At 41.3% G+C, this 18965-nt stretch overlaps 1 protein-coding gene across 1 annotated transcript in view; it reads left to right on the plus strand.

The window, feature by feature from the left end:
- The window catches only part of CUNH12orf56 (chromosome unknown C12orf56 homolog), a 107811-nt gene extending 89107 nt beyond the window's left edge, over positions 1-18704 (plus strand). The window contains exons 9-13 of the mRNA XM_032286808.1: positions 2137-2260; positions 4805-4879; positions 5194-5268; positions 13095-13273; positions 16181-18704. Of these exons, the coding sequence (XP_032142699.1) occupies positions 2137-2260; positions 4805-4879; positions 5194-5268; positions 13095-13273; positions 16181-16286 (559 nt within the window). The 3' untranslated portion in view covers positions 16287-18704. The remainder of the gene's footprint in view (positions 1-2136; positions 2261-4804; positions 4880-5193; positions 5269-13094; positions 13274-16180) is intronic.
- The last annotated feature ends 261 nt before the right edge of the window (positions 18705-18965 follow it).

The raw sequence follows: 18965 nt of genomic DNA on the forward strand, positions 1-18965 counted from the left end.
GCCATATTTTTTCATATCCTAGTATTGTTAGGGTTGAATTCATATGTTATCATAGCAAGTAACCCATAATTTGAGAGTTCTTTTTCTTTGCCTTGGACATATGATACTTTGAAAATAAGCTGTCACTGGAAATAAAGGACTGTAATTAAATATAACAGTGAATGGAATGCCACTTCAAACAATATCAAGAAACACTTCTAAAGGGAGTGTTCTGTTGATTTGAAAAGTGTCTTCTAAAAGTAAGATTGGCCATTTTAAATAGCCTGAATAAAACGTTGTTAAATACCCTGTAGGGTATATCCTGCTTTTGTGAGAAATGTACTAACTGACATGATTTTTCTTTCCAGATATAAGAACTAGACTTGCTTTTTGACTTGAAGGAAGGACATTGTATTTTTATTAAAGTGTAGGTTAATCATGAGCTTCTAATCATGGTGATGATTTAAATGATTGTAAAAAGATTAGAAAGTCTCAAATCTTACTAAACAAGGATATTTATACTCACTCACCTTTATTCTATTATGAAGGAATGCTTATGGTTATGGAGAATTTTTGTGTAGTCTTATATCTGAATTATTTTACTACTCCTACCCCTCAAATCGACTCTGACATTGTTTTCAGTTAGGCAACTGAGTTTTTAGCAGTCTGCCTTCAGCTCCTTTTCAACCATATAGGGGTTGTACTACTCAATATGAGATAGTGTTATTGACCCAGTTCATGAGGATGCACATGTAACATTTAAGTGAGTTATCAGTGGATAGTACCCCACATTGGAAAGTAAAAGATCTGAGGTTTTTGACATCAAGTACGCATTTTAAGAAATGCTGAGGCCGGGCGCGGTGGCTCAAGCCTGTAATCCCAGCACTTTGGGAGGCCGAGGCGGGTGGATCACGAGGTCAAGAGATCGAGACCATCCTGGTCAACATGGTGAAACCCCGTCTCTACTAAAAATACAAAAATTAGCTGGGCATGGTGGCGCATGCCTGTAGTCCCAGCTACTCAGGAGGCTGAGGCAGGAGAATTGCCTGAACCCAGGAGGCGGAGGTTGCGGTGAGCTGAGATCGCGCCATTGCACTCCAGCCTGGGTAACAAGAGTGAAACTCCGTCTCAAAAAAAAAAAAAAAAAAAATAATAATAATAATAATAATTATGTCCTATATACTTGAAAATTGCTGACAACAGATTTTGTGTTCTCACTATATAAAAATAAGCATGTGTGGTAATGCATATGTCAATTCACTTGATTGATAAAATATGTACACATGCTACAGGATATACACATTTCAAAACATCATGTTGTATGCATTAAATATATAAAATATATACAATTTTCATTATCAATTTTAAAAAGTAAAAACTGGGAATGGTCGCTTAGGTCTGTAATCTCAGTTACTTGGCTGAGGCAGGGGATCACTTGAGTCCAGGAGTTCAAGACCAGCCCCGGCAACATGGTAAGATCCTATGTCAAAAAACAAAAAACAAAACAAAACAAAAAAACCCAAGCAAACAAACTTAAGAAAAAAGAAAGGCTGCATACTGTTGCTTTGTTCCAGAGATACACAGTGGATATTAGCATATAAAGCCTCTGGCACATGTCTGTAATGTCAGCTACTTAGGAGGGTGAGACAGGAGAATTGTGCCATTGCGCTCCAGCCTGGGCAACAGGAGTGAAACTCTGTTTCAAAAAAAAAAAAAAAGCCCATGAGAAGTCCTGTAGTAAACACATCTGATGAACTTGGTTTAACCAAGTATTTTCCTATCTCCTTTGGCCACAATATCTATTTTAACTATAATATTGTCTGGAACTAGCAATGTATAAAAAGCCCCTTGGAAAATAATGCTATAATTGAAATTAACCAAATCTCCCTTAAATCCAGATTTTCTGGTCTTTCCAAGCTATGTACACTTCTACAACTATACTCACTCTGAGCCAGAAGACCAAGAAATTATTTTCGTTTAAATTTTTTATCTCTAGACATTCATTTGCATGTCCAAGCGTCCAAAACTTTAGTCAAGGATGGTCTACAATGCTTCATTGTTTTAAACACAATTATATTCAGTGTTTGTAAACTTAGCTTCACCATTTTCTTCTCAAAACTTTGCTCATTAATTGCCTTTCACTTATTTTTTTTTCAGGGGAACACTGTTGAATCTCTTGGTAATTTTAATTAGCGAGCCTCAGATTCCAAAATCTTGTCCCGTGTTTAATATCCAGTTGGTGGCTGATTCAGCTTTAGTCGAAATGTCTTTTGATGCTGAGGTGAGATGAGAATTTTGGGGGTAAACTATTATATATAGGGGCTCTGGCTTCTTTTAATGTGGACCATGTCATCACAGAATACAGAAACATAATTAAATCAAAGAGTAGATCTTTTGTCATTAACATCAAAATTTAGATAACGATTCAGTCTAAAGTAGATTTAGAGGGTCAAGAAAAAGAAAAAAATAACTATTCAGTCAATATTAATATATCCATTTTATATGTCTTAAGGTATGCATATTAAGTATCATTCTTTATAAATTTGATAACTCTGTTTATGTCTATCTCTATACAAAACATGATGTATATGTAATTGAATAGCAGGGGTCTAATGGGTAAAAAATCACTGTCTTAGAAATTTTAGGGTTAACTCTCATACTTTACCATTTCCCTACCTATATACACAGTATAAATTATCAGCAAGAGTTACTTGGTTTTCTAAGGTTGTACCAAAACATTAGAAATATCAAACTGCCTAGAAAGCATACCTCTGATAGAATAAAACAAAGTATTAATAGTTTATTTTGAGCCAGGCTAACAGATTTTTTTTTAAGGATGGAACATGATTTGATAGTTCTTAAATATATGGTCAGAGTTATTGTTTAGAATACTCATTCATTCAGTAATTTTTTTTTTTTTTTTTTTTTTTTTTTGAGACAGGGTTTCACTCTGTTCAGTTGCACAATCTCGGCTCACTGACTTCCCAGGCTCAAGTGATCTTCCCACCTCAGACTCCCAAGTAGCTAGAACTACAGGTACGGGGCACCACGCCTGGCTAATTTTTCTATTTTTTGTAGAGACAGGATCTTGCCATGTTATCCAGGTTGGTTTCAAAACCCTGGGCTCAAATGATCTGTCTGCCTTGGCCTCCCAAAATGCTAGGATTACAGGCATAAGCTACCATACCCAGCCACAATCAGTAAATATTTATTGAGCATCTATTATGAGCAAACAGTGTGCTAGGCAGTATTAAGTCAAAACAGTAAGCAAAACAGACACAATCCCTGCCTTTACTAGTTTATACTCTGCTGGGAGAGACAGACGTTAATAATGAATATATCATTACAGACTGTATATGAAGAGTTTCCAATACCACTTTCAATGGTGGGTTAGGGGTTAAAGAGTGGGGTAGAACCAAGACTCAGATAGGCAGGGCATTAAGAAGCTAGTGCAGTAATCTAGGTAAAGAATGATATGGGCCAGAGGGAAGCATTCCTTGACCCCCAAATGAGACTAGTACTGCAGAGCTCTGTTAACTTCCTGTACATTTCTTTCATAGCCACTGTCTCAGTTTATAATTATGCATTTGTTTCTTTGGTTGTTTGATGTTTGTTCTCCAACTAGATTTTATGTTCCATGAGAGCAGGTACCTACCATGTCTGTGTTGTTCTCCCTTGTATCCCCAACACTTAGCACGGTGTCTGATGCATATTTGTTGAATAAATAAATGAAGAAAATAAGAAAAGGGATAGTTATTGTAAAGAGGAGTTTGGAATTCTTAAGAGCAATGAAATATCTCTAAGCCCTTTATTTATCCATACCACAGAAGGAATTTTAGTTTAATTTGGGCATAAGTGTAAATTCCCCAGAAAATCTCTCACTTCAACTCTGGGGAGCATATTTTTACATTCTTGAGAGAAAGTAGGGTTGTTGATCTGATTGATTTTGTAAATCATGTATGCAATTTTTTGTATTAGTATTCTGTGGACCAGCCAGGAATAATGGCTTGCATCTGAATCCCAGCTACTGAGGAGGCAGAGGTGGGAGAATCACTTGAGGCCAAGAGTTCCATACCAGCCTCGGCAACAAGCAAGACCCTGTCTATACAAAATAAAAAAGAAAAAAATTACCTGGGTGTGGTGGCACATACCTGCAGTCCTCGCTACTGGGGAGATTGAGGTGGGAGGATTGCTTGAGCTCAGGAATTTCAGACCACCCTGGGCTAATAGTGAGACCTCATCTCTACAAAAAATTTAAAAAATAAAATTAGCCAGCATGGTAGCTTGCACTGTTAGTCCCAGCTACACAGAAAGCAGAGATGAGAGGAATGGCTTTTGCTCATGAGTTCGAGGCTGCACAGAGCCATGATCACACCACTGCGCTCCCGCCTGGGTGACAGAATGAGACCCTATCTCGAAAAAGAAAAAATTATTTTAAGGCCGGGCGCGGTGGCTCACGCCTGTAATCCCAGCACTGTGGGAGGCCGAGGCAGGTGGATCACAAGGTCAAGAGATCGAGACCATCCTGGTCAACATGGTGAAACCCCATCTCTACTAAAAATACAAAAAATTGGCTGGGCATGGTGGCGTGTGCCTGTAATCCCAGCGACTCAGGAGGCTGGGGCAGGAGAATTGCCTGAACCCAGGAGGCGGAGGTTGCGGTGAGCCGAGATCGCGCCATTGCACTCTGGCCTGGGTAACAAGAGCGAAACTCCGTCTCAAAAAAAAAAAAAATTATTTTATAAGTGCCTAAAGGGAACCAAGGGAAATTATCATTTTCTGACTTGGCTTATGACATTGCATTGATTATTCTTGAAAATTCTAGTTACAGAAGCTTATTCTGGAGTATACAGATACGGCTACAGCCCTTTTATATGAGATACTTCTTGTCTTTCAACAGGTACAGTTTTTAAAAATTATATGTATTGTGTGACTGTAAATTATATGACTATCATATATTATGATATATGTATATTAAATGATTATGGTATATGATTAACAATATACCAAAAATGCTTGTATTAGAGATGGTCTCCAAAACTGGTTGATTTAAATGATACGACCTTTGCTCTTAAGTGTTCATCTAGTTTATTTTCCAAAACTGATTTTAAGGATTTGATTAATCACGATAAAAATGTATTTAAGAATGAGTATCCTTCTAGATACAACTTGAACTTTACCAACATAACTTGTTAATTTCCTTGAGTCTTTTAGGGAAGTCTTGGATTGGGATCCACAAAGTTTGCTATTAGCTGGATGATGTCCTTTCTACAAAGTTGTCCTCCCATTGTAAGTATCTAGAAGTCAAAACAAAATCACCACTCAGGCCTAATTATACAGATACTCTTGTGCTTAATTAATAAAACACACGTTTTCCCAGTGATGTAATCAAGTGTATCAACCAGAAGCAAAGTGTAAATTTGACAGTTTATTATTATTATTATTATTATTATTTTGAGACAGAGTTTCACTGTTATTGCCCAGGCTGGAGTGCAATGGTGCAATCTTGGCTCATCACAGCCTCTGCCTCCTGGGTTCAAGCGATTCTCCTACCTCAGCCTCCCAAGTAGCTGGGACTACAGGCATGCGCCACCATGCCTGGCTAATTTTGTATTTTTAGTAGAGACGGAGTTTCTCCATGTTGGTCAGGCTGGTGTCAAACTCCTGACCTTAGGTGATCCACTTGCTTCAACCTCCCAAAATCCTGGGATTACAGGCGTGAACCACCATGCCCGGCAACAGTTTATTATTTAATTGAAATAAATTGTTTTCACCTTTGGGGCCTGAATGTTTAAGGCACTGAAATTATATCTTAAGCGGGAACTTGATTTCATGATAAACTCTAAGATTCCCAGTACTTTGGGAGGCCGAGGTGGGCAGATCACAAGGTCAGGAGATCGAGATCATCCTGGCTAACATGGTGAAATCCCACTGTGAAGAGCGACACTCCGTCTCAAAAAAAAAAAAAAAAGAAAACAGAATATTAAATTGTTAGCTGTATAATTAGGTAAAAAGAGAAACATTTACCTTAAATAGTGAGTGTGAATCTAACACTTGGGATCCTTTGTGCACTCTGTCCCCACAGACAGCATCCTAGTTCTTATTATCACTATTTCTTTCCTTGGTGCTACACTCACATGTCAATGCTCTGTCTGTCTTCCCACCAGATTACAGGCTGAGGAATCCATTTGAAATAAAAATCCAATTGTCATCCCTTGCTTTAAATCTCTCCACAACTTTCACTCCGAATAAAGACTAAACTCCTTAACATAGCCTACAGGGCCCTGTGTGCTAGGGCTGACAGCTTCCTCTGATCCCTCAGCCTCCCTGCTGTGTGGGTCTCTTGATCACCATCCCTCTTCCCACCACCGCCCCTGCCTCCCAGCTCCCCCAGTACCTGCACCATTGGATCTGTCTCTCCATTGGAAATGCTTTTCCCTCCCCCACTTTTTTTGTTGAGACCAAGTCTCCCTCTGTTGCCCAGGCTGGAGTGCAATGGCGCTATCTTGGCTCACCGGAACTTCTGCCTACCAGGTTCAAGCGATTCTCTTGCCTTGGCCTCCTGAGTAGCTGGGATTACAGGTGCCCACCACCACACTGGGCTAATTTTTGTATTTTTAGTAGAGACAGGGTTTCACCATGTTGGCCAGGCTGTTTTCGAACTCTTGACCTTGTGATCTGCCTGCCTCCATCTCCCAAAGTGCTGGAATTATAGGCGTGAGCCACCGCACCTGGCTCCCTCCCTTTTTCACCTGTTCAGTTCCTACTCACCCCTCAGGCCTCAGAGCTTCTTTCTGGGCTGGGGAAGTGGAGGCTGCTTCTCTGTCCACTGTGACAGGGGAGAGTCGCTGATTAGGGGCACAAATAGTGCATGGCATGGTGTCCTCTTCCTCTCCTTTACAGGCCTCGTCACTGTTACAGTTCACATTTGTTTGTGTTATTATTTGGTTCTGCCGTGTCATGGCCATTAGTGCCCACTCATACTCTGGCTCTTTCTCTCCTTCTGGGCACATGGTGGGACTGCACTTCCCTCTCCATGTGAAATTAGGGGGGCTCTCTGTTGCTGCTTTGGCTAATGAAATGTGAGCAGAAGTGGCCTATGTCACTTCTGGGCAGAAGCTTTAAGAGCCGGTATATGCCACCGGGCATTCTCTTTTCCTTCTGCATATAGCACCCACAAGGTGGCTGCTCTGCCTGCTGATGGCTGAGAGTAACTACAGTGAGCAGAGCCCGGCAGACCCCTCCGGGACATGCAGAGAGAATGAGTACCTAGCCTTTGTTGTTTTAAGCAAAGCATTGGTATTCTGGGAGGTTTGTTACCACAGCATGATCTAGTCCATCATGACTGATAAAATATCTTTCTCTTCCTACAGACTGCCAGTGCCGGGAGGGTAGAAGCTATGTCTGTTGTGTAGGCACACAATAAATGTTCAGTAAAATATCTGCTGAATTAATTCTAGTAAAGGTTTTATCTCTTAATCTCTTCTCACCACCTCAAACTTATGCAGTCAGTCAACAAATGCTTAATTGGAAATCTCTTCAAAAGTCATCTAAACTAAATTTCTACTGCTAATGGACACGAGGTAATATGTTCTCTATTTTTTTTTTTTTTTGAGACAGAGTCTCGCTGTATTGCCCAGGCTGGAGTGCAGTGGCAATGCAATCTTGGCTCACTGCAACCTCCATCTCCCAGATTCAAGTGATTCTCCTGCCTCAGCCTCCCAAGTAGCTGGGATTATAGGCACCTGTCACCACACCCGGCTAATTTTTGTATTTTTTTAGTAGAGATGGGTTTTCGCCATGTTGGCCAGGCTGGTCTGGAACTCCTGACCTCAAGTGATCCACCCACCTCAGCCTTCCAAATTGCTGATATTATAGGCATGAGCCACTGTGCCCAGCCTGTTCTCTTTCCATATGTGAACATGCATCTTTTGACCGTCAGTGGGTCCTCTGCCGTTTCTCTAGAGTGATGTTGGTTTTGTCCTATGGGATCCAGACTCTCTTGTCAGATCCCTAAGACATATGTTTTATACAAAGCTGGCTGGGGTCAGAGGGTACATTTGTCAGTAGAACAGCCAGCTGCCTTATACAGAAGTTGAGCCCATTAACTTGTCTTCCTCAGTAGCACATAGGCCCCAACCAATCTCAGACCACTTCACAGAATGTTTTAAAGTTATAGACATTCAGAGCAACAGAAGCTCATATATGCAAGATACAAGAACCCTAAGTTTTCAGTGTGGTGGTTGCAGACCCTATTACATGAACTGATGTAATCTAGAGTTTTACAGACTCCATGTAACAGGGAAGTTTCTTTTTTTTTTTTTTTCTTTTTCTGGATCTGTACTTGCAAACCACACAAAGAGGGATGTTTCTTTTTATTTACTTATTACTTTTATTTCTTATGTAAGCTTTCCTGCATGGTATTTATTTATTTATTCATTTATTTATTTGGAGACAGAGTCTTACTTTGTTGCCCAGGCTGGTGTGCAGTGGTGTAATCTCGGCTCACTGCAACTTCCACCTCCTGGGTTCAAGTGAGTCTCCTGCCTCAGCCTCCCGAGTAGCTGGGATTACAGGCACCCACCACCATGCCCGTCTAATTTTCATATTTTTAGTAGAAATGGAGTTTCACCATGTTGGTCAGGCTGGTCTCGAACTCCTGAATTCAGGTGATCCTCCCACCTTGGCCTCCCAAAGTGCTGGGATTACAGGTGTGAGTCACTATGCCTGGCTGCATTTATTTATTTTTAATAATTTTAAAAAAATGAGATGGGGTCTTGCTATGTTTTCCAGTCTGATCTCAAACTCCTGGGATCAAGCAATCCTCCTGCCTAAGCCTCCTGAGTAGCTGGAAATACAGGCATGTGCCACTGCACTCTAGCTAAAAGGAAGTTTCTTTATCAGCCTCTAAAGTTGATTCACCAAAGGAATTGGGTTGAGTATAAATGAGGCTAGTCTGTGACCATGAAGCATGTGAGGATGAAGGGTTGGCAAAAGAAAGCTTCAATATTAACCCAGTTCTAAACAGTATGGGCAGAAACATATCATTTGAGAGAAATTTGCAAGCACAGAAACAGGGATCATTGCTATGCACCTGCAGGTCAGTCAGCTCTGATTATCTTACTTGGTTAGAGAAAAGTTCTAGAAAAGTTAAAAAGTTAATTTCTAAATGGGCTAATTAACATCGTTCTGTTCTGCTGCCACAGACTCTCTCAGCTCAAGCTGTGTTTGCCAGACAGTATCTGTTTAATCAATATATATAATGTTTTGTCAACATATGTAAATGGTCTGGAATGGGAAAAATCCACTTCCAACTACTTTCTCTATCTGTAGGGAAGGGCCAGTTGCAACATATTACAATAGAAAAGGCAATACATTTTTACTGATACTAATTTAATGGGTGTGTAGTGTGACCTGTTGATTAGAGCTTGAAAGGGCACTAGCGTTCTTTTCTGTTTTTCACACAAGCCTACCTTTATGGACAGTAATTTGAAAATTCCAAAACAGGCACGATGGCTCATGCCTGTAATCTCAATACTTTCGAAGGCTGAGGCAGGTGGATCACCTGAGGTCAGGAGTTGGAGACCAGCCTGGCCAACATGGTGAAAACCCGTCTCTACTAAAAATATTTTTAAAATAGCTGGGTGTGGTGGCACACACCTGTAATCCCAGCTACTCAGGAGGGTGAGGCAGGAGAATCACTTGAACCCAGGAGGCGGTTCAAGCAGAGAACCAAGATCGTGCCACCGTACTCCAGCCTGGGCAACAAAGTGAGACTCCATCTCCAAAAAAGAAAATGGCAAAACAGAAACAAACAAACAGAAACAACCTATGATTCAATTGTTCCTGTTTTTTAGTTCTCTCTCTTTTTTTTTTTGAGACATAGTCTTGCACTGTTGCCCAGGCTGAAGTGCAGTAGTTACAATTTCAGCTCACTGCAACCTCTACTTTCCAGATTCCAGCTATTCTCCTGCCTCAGCTTCCTGAGTAGCTGGGATTACAGGTGTATGCCACCACTCTCGGCTAAGCTTTTGTATTTTTAGTAGAGATGGGTTCACCATGTTGGCCAGGCTGATCTTGATCTGGCCTTACCTGACCTCAAGTAATCTGCCTGCCTTGGCCTCCCAAAGTGCTGGAATTACAGGCGTGAGCCACCGCACCTGGCCCCATCTTAGTTTCTGTCTGAGAAATGACACTAGAAGTGCCCTTGATGAAAACCCCAGTGTACAGTGGCATCAGCATCACTTGGCTTTCTTTGCTTTCTCTCTTAGAGCTGTGTGTTTCTCAAAATGTGTTCCTGAAAATGTGTTCCTTGGGACAAAGTCATCAAAATTGTTTGTGGAAAATACTTGGAGGGTAGGGCCTACTATTTTGTGTTCTTAGTGAATCGCTGAGGTGATTTTTATGCATATTGAAATTTGAGAACCACTGCCTTGTAGGAGCTTTGTCTGAAAAGCAAAGGCAGCTTATCAATACGGGCCATTTGTTCTTATCTGTAGAAGGGAAGAAAAACTATCTTTCCTATTGGAGGAGGACATAGACCTTTCTGAGCTCTTCTTCCATCCCCATTCCTGCTTCCAAAGTTCTCCTTCCACTTTGGAACCAAACTTCCTTGCAAGTCCCTATTGGTTCTAACCTTGCTTGTAGAGGGTCAACTGGTAAACCCAAATTGGTCTATGATCTGGTGCTCTTTGATGTCAAAAGACAAAATTACAACTTTAGTTTTAAAATGTTAATTGGCCTTATTTGTGATTCTGGAATTGGGCAACCCTTCATTCCATAAGAGAGAATAAGTGTTTCAATGCACTGGGAAGAAAGGGTTTGCTTTATAGACAAAGAAGGGCTGAAGAAAGCAAAAGCAAAGAACAAAGCGTATTAGTCATATGTGAGACAGGGACAGGGAGACAGAGAAATAGAAAAGTAACTGATTAGTTTGTATCAGATTACTTCAGGCTACTTCTTTTATGTAAGGATTAAAGGAGAGGGAACTTCATTATCATGCTGATTGAAGGTTTTATTTATTTTATTATTATTTTTTGAGATGGAGTTTTGCTCTTGCTGACCAGGCTGGAGTGCAATGGCACAATCTCGGCTTACCACAACCTCTACCTCCTGGGTTCAAGTGATTCTCCTGCCTCAGCCTCCCAAGTAGCTGGGATTATAGGCATGAGCCACCTTGCCCAGCTAATTTTGTATTTTTCTAGTACAGATGGGATTTCTCCATGTTGGTCAGGCTCGTCTTGAACTCCTGATCTCAGGTGATCCACCCACCTTAGCCTCCCAAACTGCTGGGATTACAGGCGTGAGCCACCATGCCTGGCCTTTATTTTTATATTTTGATACTGAGTCTCGTTCTGAGGCCCAGGCTAGAGTGTAGTGGTACAATCTTGGCTCACTGCAACCTCTACCTCCTGGGTTCAACTGACTCTCATGCCTCAGCCTCCCGAGTAGCTGGGACTACAGGCAAGTGCCACTACACCCAGCAAATTTTTGTATTTTTAGTAGAGATGAGGTTTCACCATGTTGGCCAGGCTGGTCTTGAACTCCTGCCTCAAGTGATATGCCTGCCTTGGCCTCTTGAAGTGCTGGAATTATAGATGTGAGCCACCATGCCTGGCCTGATTGAAGACTTTAAATTGGCCTGCTTAGGAAACTGGCTGTTATTTCTGTCTCTTGACTTCTTTGAAGATCAGATGACAACTTAGTTTGGATTTGGTGACATGAAACTGTTATAAGACCAACAGGTTCATATGCCCACTGTGCAGTAACAAACCAATGCAGAGACAGAGGGGTTTGCAGTAGAGAAAGAGTTTACTAATCACAGGGTAGCTGAATGAGGAAACTAAGACAGGAGACCCTCAATCCATTTCCCTGGGGAGTTCTTGGCTGGGGCTTTTAGGGGATTTTGGAGAACAAGGAGCTGGAAAGTTGAGGTCATTAATTGGTTGGGGTAAGTGGGATGGAATCATCAAGATGTGGAAACTACATTCTTTGGTGAGTCCACTTCTCATGGGGGTCCTTCAGACCAGCTGGCATTGGTAGTTTCACTGGTATGTGAGACCTGAAAGAATATCTTAAAGGGAAAACAATGTTTCACGATGTTCAGGTTGTTGTCTATAGACAGTTAAGGGTGACTATAATCTGGAGTTTACATGATCCTAGAACGACAGCCATCAAACAAGTGTAAGGAGGCAGGTCAGAACAAGCTGGCCTAATTGTTAATGCTTGAATGTGGTGCAAACTTGGTTTATTTTTTAATTTCCCCTCCCTTCTTCCCTGATTAATTTTGTAAAGTTTATTGGGCCTGGCATGGTGACTCATGCCTGTAATTCCAGCACTTTAGGAGGCTGAGGCAGGCAGGTCACTTGAAGTCAGGAGTTTGAGACTGGTCTGGCCAACATAGTGAAACCCTCTCTCTACTAAAAATACAAAAATGAGCTGGGCGTGGTGGCATGCACCTGTAATCCCAGCTACTCTGGAGGCTGAGGCAGGAGAATCGCTTGAACCCAGGAGGTGGAGGTTGCAGTGAGCCAAGATCGCACCACTGCACTCCAGCCTGGGTGACAGACCAAGACCCCAGCTCAAAAAATAAAAGTAATAAATAAATAAATAAAGTTTATGGGATGGTTTCACAACTTTAGCATGGGAGACTCCCTTTTGATTTTTAGTCTGGTGTGTTGGGGCTTACTGCAGAACCTTAGTCCAAAGCAATGGTCTCCTTTTTTTTTTGAGATGGAGTCTTGCTTTGTCAGCCAGGCTGGAATGCAGTGGCATGATCTCAGCTCACTGCAACTTCACCTCCCAGGTTCAAGCGATTCTCCTGCCTCAGCCTCCTGAGTATCTGGGATTAAAGGTGCACCCCACCACACCCAGCTAATTTTTGTATTTTTAGTAGAGATAGGGTTTCACCATGTTGGTCAGGCTGGTGTCGAACTCCTGACCTCGTGATCCACCTGCCTTGGCCTCCCAAAGTGCTGGGATTACAGACATGAGCCATGGCGCCCGGCTCCCTCCTATACTTTTTATTTGACATTGAATACATTTCCATGAGGAAGATTGCAACAGTGGTGTTTGGTGGCACACAGCCTACATATAACTGCATTTTCCTTGTCTAGATTACTTTTGTGGCCAGTATTGTGAAACAAGTGGTGAGGGGGCTTTCAGCTTCATTTCAGCTGCTAAGTCCCTGCCAAGCTGTTCTGTTGTACCAGCAATTTTACATCCTCAAGAGCTGTCTGCGGCACAGCAGGACTCTAGCTGAGTATATTAGGAATAACTACAGAGAAGAATTCAGGTAAGAAAAAAAGTCTGAATCTAATCTGCAGTAAGATTCCACTCATTTCTGAGTTCATGCCAACCTGAAACATGGTCCAATATTTAGAAGATTAGGTATTTATGGGGAATTCTATTTTTGTTTTTGATAACATTTCACTTTGATTTGTGAAAATGGTAGGATTTTGGGGACCTCCGAGAACCACTGCCATTTTTTTTTAAATCCTGCCCACTACCCTCAACCATTGCCATTTGAAGTATATTCCCAGGCCAGAAAAGACAAGTGAAACATCAAACTCTCTTTGAAGAACGGTTTGTCACTCATTGTCTTTATTGTAGCTGCATCTCACAGAGGTAGTAACAATTTTAACCTGTTGTGAGTAATTAAGAATATTAAACTTGGCTGGGCGTGGTGGTTCATGCCTGTAATCCCAGCATTTTGGGAGGCTGAGGTGGGCAGAGTGTTTGAGGTCAGGAGCTGTGAGACCAGGCCGACCAACACGGCAAAACCTCATTGCTACTAAAATTACAAAAATTAGCTGGATGTGATGCTGCACACCTGTAATCCCAGCTGTTTGACAGGCTGAGGCAGAAGAATCACTTGAACCTGGGAGGTGGAGATTTCAGTAAGCTGAAATCACACTGATGCACTCCAGCCTGGGCAACAGAGGGAGACTCTGTCTCAAAAACAATAAGTGTAATAAACTTCACTGAAGAGAATAATAAATTATGGATTGTGACTTACAGTTGAGTTACTACACAGAAGCAATTGATAAAGGAGTAACAATTAATGAACATGGTTATCAGGGGTTTTGTTTGTACCCCTCTCAGTAACAGAACAGTAAGAAAGAGCAGTAGCCAGCATTGGCTTCACCCGCCAGCCTGTTCTCCTGCACCTCAGGGGTTCCATTTCTATTTATAGGCTGGCAAAGCAAAGTGCACTTAGCAGTGCAGCCCTGTATCACACCTATTAAGGAGAAAACCCAGGTTGTCTCTGACTTTAGATGAAAAGGGTACAACAGACATACCTTTGCCATTTGTTTGGATGAAAAGGATGTAGAAGCATATATTACGGCCTTAGACTGTCTTTTTTAAAAAACTTCAGCCCAATTTATACTTTTTTTTTGAGACAGGGTCTCACTCTGTCGCCCAGGCTGGAGTGTAGTGCTGTGATCTCGGCTCACTGCAACCTCCGCCTCCTGGGCTCAAGTGATCCCCCGCTCCCATTTCAGCCTCCTGAGTAGCTGGGACTATAGGCATGCACCACTTCACCCGGCTAATTTTTGTATTTTTTGTAGAGGCAGAGTTTCGTCATGTTGACGAGGCTGATCTTGTACTCCTGGCCTCAAGCGATCCACCTGCCTCGGGCTCCCAAAGTGCTAGGATTACAGATGTAAGCCACCATACCCAGCCACGGACTTTTTGTCTTCCACGAGGTGTTCCATTCTAACTTCCATAAAAGGGATTTGTTTGGCTCTAAGTTGGTCCGAACAACCCAGTTCCCATCTCTTCCCTCCTGTACCTCCTCACTTAAAAAAAAGTAAGGTAAATTTCACATAACATGAAATTTACAATTTTAAAATATACAATTCAGCATTTTTAATATAGTTCACAATATTTTACAACCATCATAACTATCTAACTGCACACCATTTTCATCACCTCAAAAGAAACTCAGTACCCATTAAGCAATCACACCACATTTTCTCCTCTTCCCAACCCCTGAAAACCACTAATTTATTTTCTGTTGTGATGGATTTGCCTGTTCTGGACATTCCATATAAATGCATCATATAATATGTGGCCTTTTGTGTCTGACTTCTTTCACTGAGCTTAATGTTTTCAAGGCTATCCACATTGTAGCATGCATCATACAACCCAATTTTTAAAACTTATATACGAACATCCAAAAACCAGGACAACTGGCAAAGTGGTGTCACACTTGTAGGTGACAACAGTCAGGCAGTTGTAGGTGACAACTGTAGCTACCCCCTTAGATGCATCATGTACTGTTTAGTTTGCTACCATCTCCTCTCTCTTGCTTACTCTTACCCCCCTAAATTACATTACTGGTGGCCATTTAGGTTTGGATTCTTGTTTCAAACGAGTGTTTTAAACTCACTTTGCATTAGAATTACCAGAATAACTACAGGTTGAGCATCCAAAAATTCAAAATTTACAACACTCCAAAATCCAAAATCATTTGAACACCAACATGATGCTTGAAGGAAATGCGCATTGTGGTGTTTCACATGTAGATTTCACACGTTCATATTAGGGATGCCCAGCCCTTAAGTATAATGTAGATACTCCAAAGTCTGAAAAAAATCTGAAATCCAAAAGATGTCTGATCACAATCATTTTTGATAAGATATACTCAACCTATTAAAAAATGCTGATAACCCAGTCTCACATGTAGAAATTCTGTTTTTGTTTGTCTGGGGCGGTACCAGGGCAGTGGCATTTTAAAGATAAAGCTCTCCAGGCGATTCCAATGTGCACTCAGGTTGAGAACCATCCTTTTAAGTCATCCAAGGGGATGGCTGAAGGCATTCTCATTTTTGCCTCTTCCTCTGGCCTTTGCTAGGGTTTTACTGAGGGCGGAGGATGACCTGTACCCTTCTCTCTTGACTTGGCCCTAGTAGTCACCACAGCTTGACACTTTCATTTCAGCTCCTCACTGTGCATTGCCTGATAAACCAAAAGGCAGGAGCCTTTGCTTATACTGTGGTGAGGACAGTCCACATGTCAGAGATTTTCTAGGTCACAAATGGGGGAGATTGGAGGCCTGAAAATGCTGACCAAGTCTTATAGCTTAGACTTCCACACACAACAACCCTAGCCGGTGAGTGTGAATGTACTGATGTGACCAATGTGAAAGTTCTTATTTTTAAAGCTCTCTTATTTTGTTTCTTTTTATGATTTGCAGGTACTTTATTCACATGCCAGCCTTGAAGAAAAGGCTCCCGTTGTGTTACCCCATTACTCAACCTACCACTCAACTTTTTCATGAAGTTCTGAAATTGGTTGAATAGAAACAATGTATACAATGTTAATTAGAGTATAAGATGTTAATCAAGAGTCAATTTAATATTCATGAGGAACTTTTTTTGATTTGTTTAATATCTGGCTATCTCTGAGTCCTATAAACAAAGATTTTAATGGAATGTGCCATCAATACCGTTCTAAGAGAAGTTTAAAATTTTTAAAAATAAATTTGCTTTATTATAAGTGTGCAAAGATCTCTATGCCATTGGGCAAAGGACCCATTTCTTTATTAGAGTAGTTCTTCAAACTCACTCTTGCTGCAAAATAAATCACTATCCATCAAGACACAGGAAAAAGGAATGCAGGTATTTAGGAATGCTGTGCTTGCTTCTCTTCAACCTTAGCTGCAAAAGCAAGAAAGTTCTCAAAATGCTCCTGACAATAGTTCTGTTGTCTTAAGCAACAGAATGCTGGGGAGTGTGGGGGCCTGAGGCACGGGCATTCAAGTTCTTCTCAAGCATGTTTTATTTTCTCAGTTCAGGCACAGTGTTCTCAGTGAAACCATACTAGGCAGGAACAGGCTCTTCACCTGATTCTGTACATGGAGCCATCCAAAAACTGTGATTTTGACTTGGTTCTTAGAGTCTACTATGTCCACCATCAGCAGGGCCTAGTTTGTCCACTACATTTCTGGAATGATAGCTTGGTCTGGGCCTGGGGTCACTCACCCAAGATCTTGTCAGCCAGCCACACCTCCAGGTAGAACACTAAAGGGTCTCTTAGTTCCTGCACCGGAAGCCACCAGGGCTGATGCCAAAGTTTTAAAATCTGCTACAAAGAAACCTACATCCATCCTTACGTACATAAAGTGGTGCTAAATGTTAGTTTTTCTCCAGAAAAAAAAGTTTCTAAGACAAAAAACTATCAAGGGAACAGAAGCCTATGGAGAGTGAATACAGAAAATATAATCTGGTGAGTTTCACTGGTGTAATAATGGTGAGTGGCATGAAGCCACAAAACATCCTAAGATAAACTGTTGTGGGGAATATAAGTTACAAAGTGGCTATTTGAGAAATACTGAGCAATAGAATGACACCCTCCTCCTCCACCTGACAAATTCTAGTGACCAAAGTATTCTTGGAAGAATGAGCACAACACAGACATAGCTGTACAGAATGTCAGTTCCTCCTTTATCACAGTGAAAGAAACTTGGACTTCAACAAAATTAAGTGCATTGTGCCACTCTGTTTCAGGCATCTGTGGGCTAATTTGTGTAGTCCCATAGAGTCTCTCTGAAATGTAAATTGTCCACAAGCAATTATGGCTTTCCCACAACCATTTAAAAACTTGTCTTCACTGTATTTTATGCCATCAACTAATTTAATTCCACAAACACTTAACTTTGGTATCACTGTGACCTGTTGAATTTGGATGTCTAAGAACATAGGAACTGGACTCTCCATTCAACTTACTATGACTTGAGGGAGGATCAGAGAAAAATCTACCTCCAAAGAAAGAACTCTTAAGCCAGATTCGCCTGTGTTGGGCAGTGGAGATAATGTCCACTTAGGACATTTTTTTTCCAGGTTCCGATAGAGCCAAATGATCAGCTCTTTGACTTCAAGCAAGTCAGACCCTTTTCTAGGCCACATCTATTTTTTTCTGGGCTTCCTCTGATATGTGGAAGGGTGGGACTAGATGTTCTCCAACTTCTCTTCCAGCTCCGGCATTCTCTGCCTGTGACAAGACATTTAACACTCTGAAATGGGGTAGGGTGTTTCTCTGCTGTCTCGGCTCAGTGGATGATTTTGCACCCAGTGCAAGTAAACCTCCTTTCTTTTTACCTGGAGTTTCCCTTTCCTGTCATCAGCCATCACCCCATAAAGTGTCTAAGGCTTTTCCTTCATTTCCCAATGAGGAGTCCATTTTCTACCACCATCTTGGGGGCAGAGAGAGGAGCAAAATGGTGTTTCTGAGTGTCCTGGCCATTAGATGGAGGATTATTTTCAAGAGACAGTCAATCAAATGCATATTAAAAGATTCTTGGAACACAGGCAAGTATCACCTCAAACTGGACAAAGGATGTGCTGGTGAATGATAGAACCCACAGGATGACAAGAGGATCAACTCAGCTCTGCCTCAGCTTCTAAGCAGTGCCCTGGATCTGGGCTAGCAGCTGTGCAGGCTCTGGTGAGGGCTTGGGGTTTCTTTCCCATGGGATTCTGCCACTCCTCTCCCACTCCTCTCTTTGCCCCGAGATCTTACTTTATTTAATCTCTGGGAGCAAAAGCTCTGTCAAAATGTATCTGAATCTTTTCATGTGCAGCTAAACTCGGTTTTTTTGGAGAGCTAATGGTGGAATATTTGTCACCCTGATTTTCTTCAGTCTACTCTGTACAACTCATGTCTATTCATTTGCACAGTCTAGGACCAGAAACTAATACTTTGAAGGATTATCCAACCACAATTCTTTTCTGCTGTGTGCTTTTTGTTTGCATTGTTGTCAAAGGCAAGAAAAATCACAGAATAATCCATCTCTATTAGTGCTCAGACACATTTAATATTCTAACTAAATACTGACCTTATCTACAAAATAATTATTTTTCAGGAAATCTAATTGTAGAAAAATTTTACTACAAAGATCACATACATAACTTTTTAAGAATCAAAGGGCTTATAAAAAAGGCAAGTATACATGGACAGTTTTCAAGCCAGCGTCAAGATTC

The sequence above is a fragment of the Sapajus apella genome, unplaced genomic scaffold (assembly GCF_009761245.1).
Source record: "Sapajus apella isolate SASKATOON/1434 unplaced genomic scaffold, GSC_monkey_1.0 scaffold2, whole genome shotgun sequence".
In the NCBI taxonomy this organism is placed as follows: domain Eukaryota; kingdom Metazoa; phylum Chordata; class Mammalia; order Primates; family Cebidae; genus Sapajus; species Sapajus apella.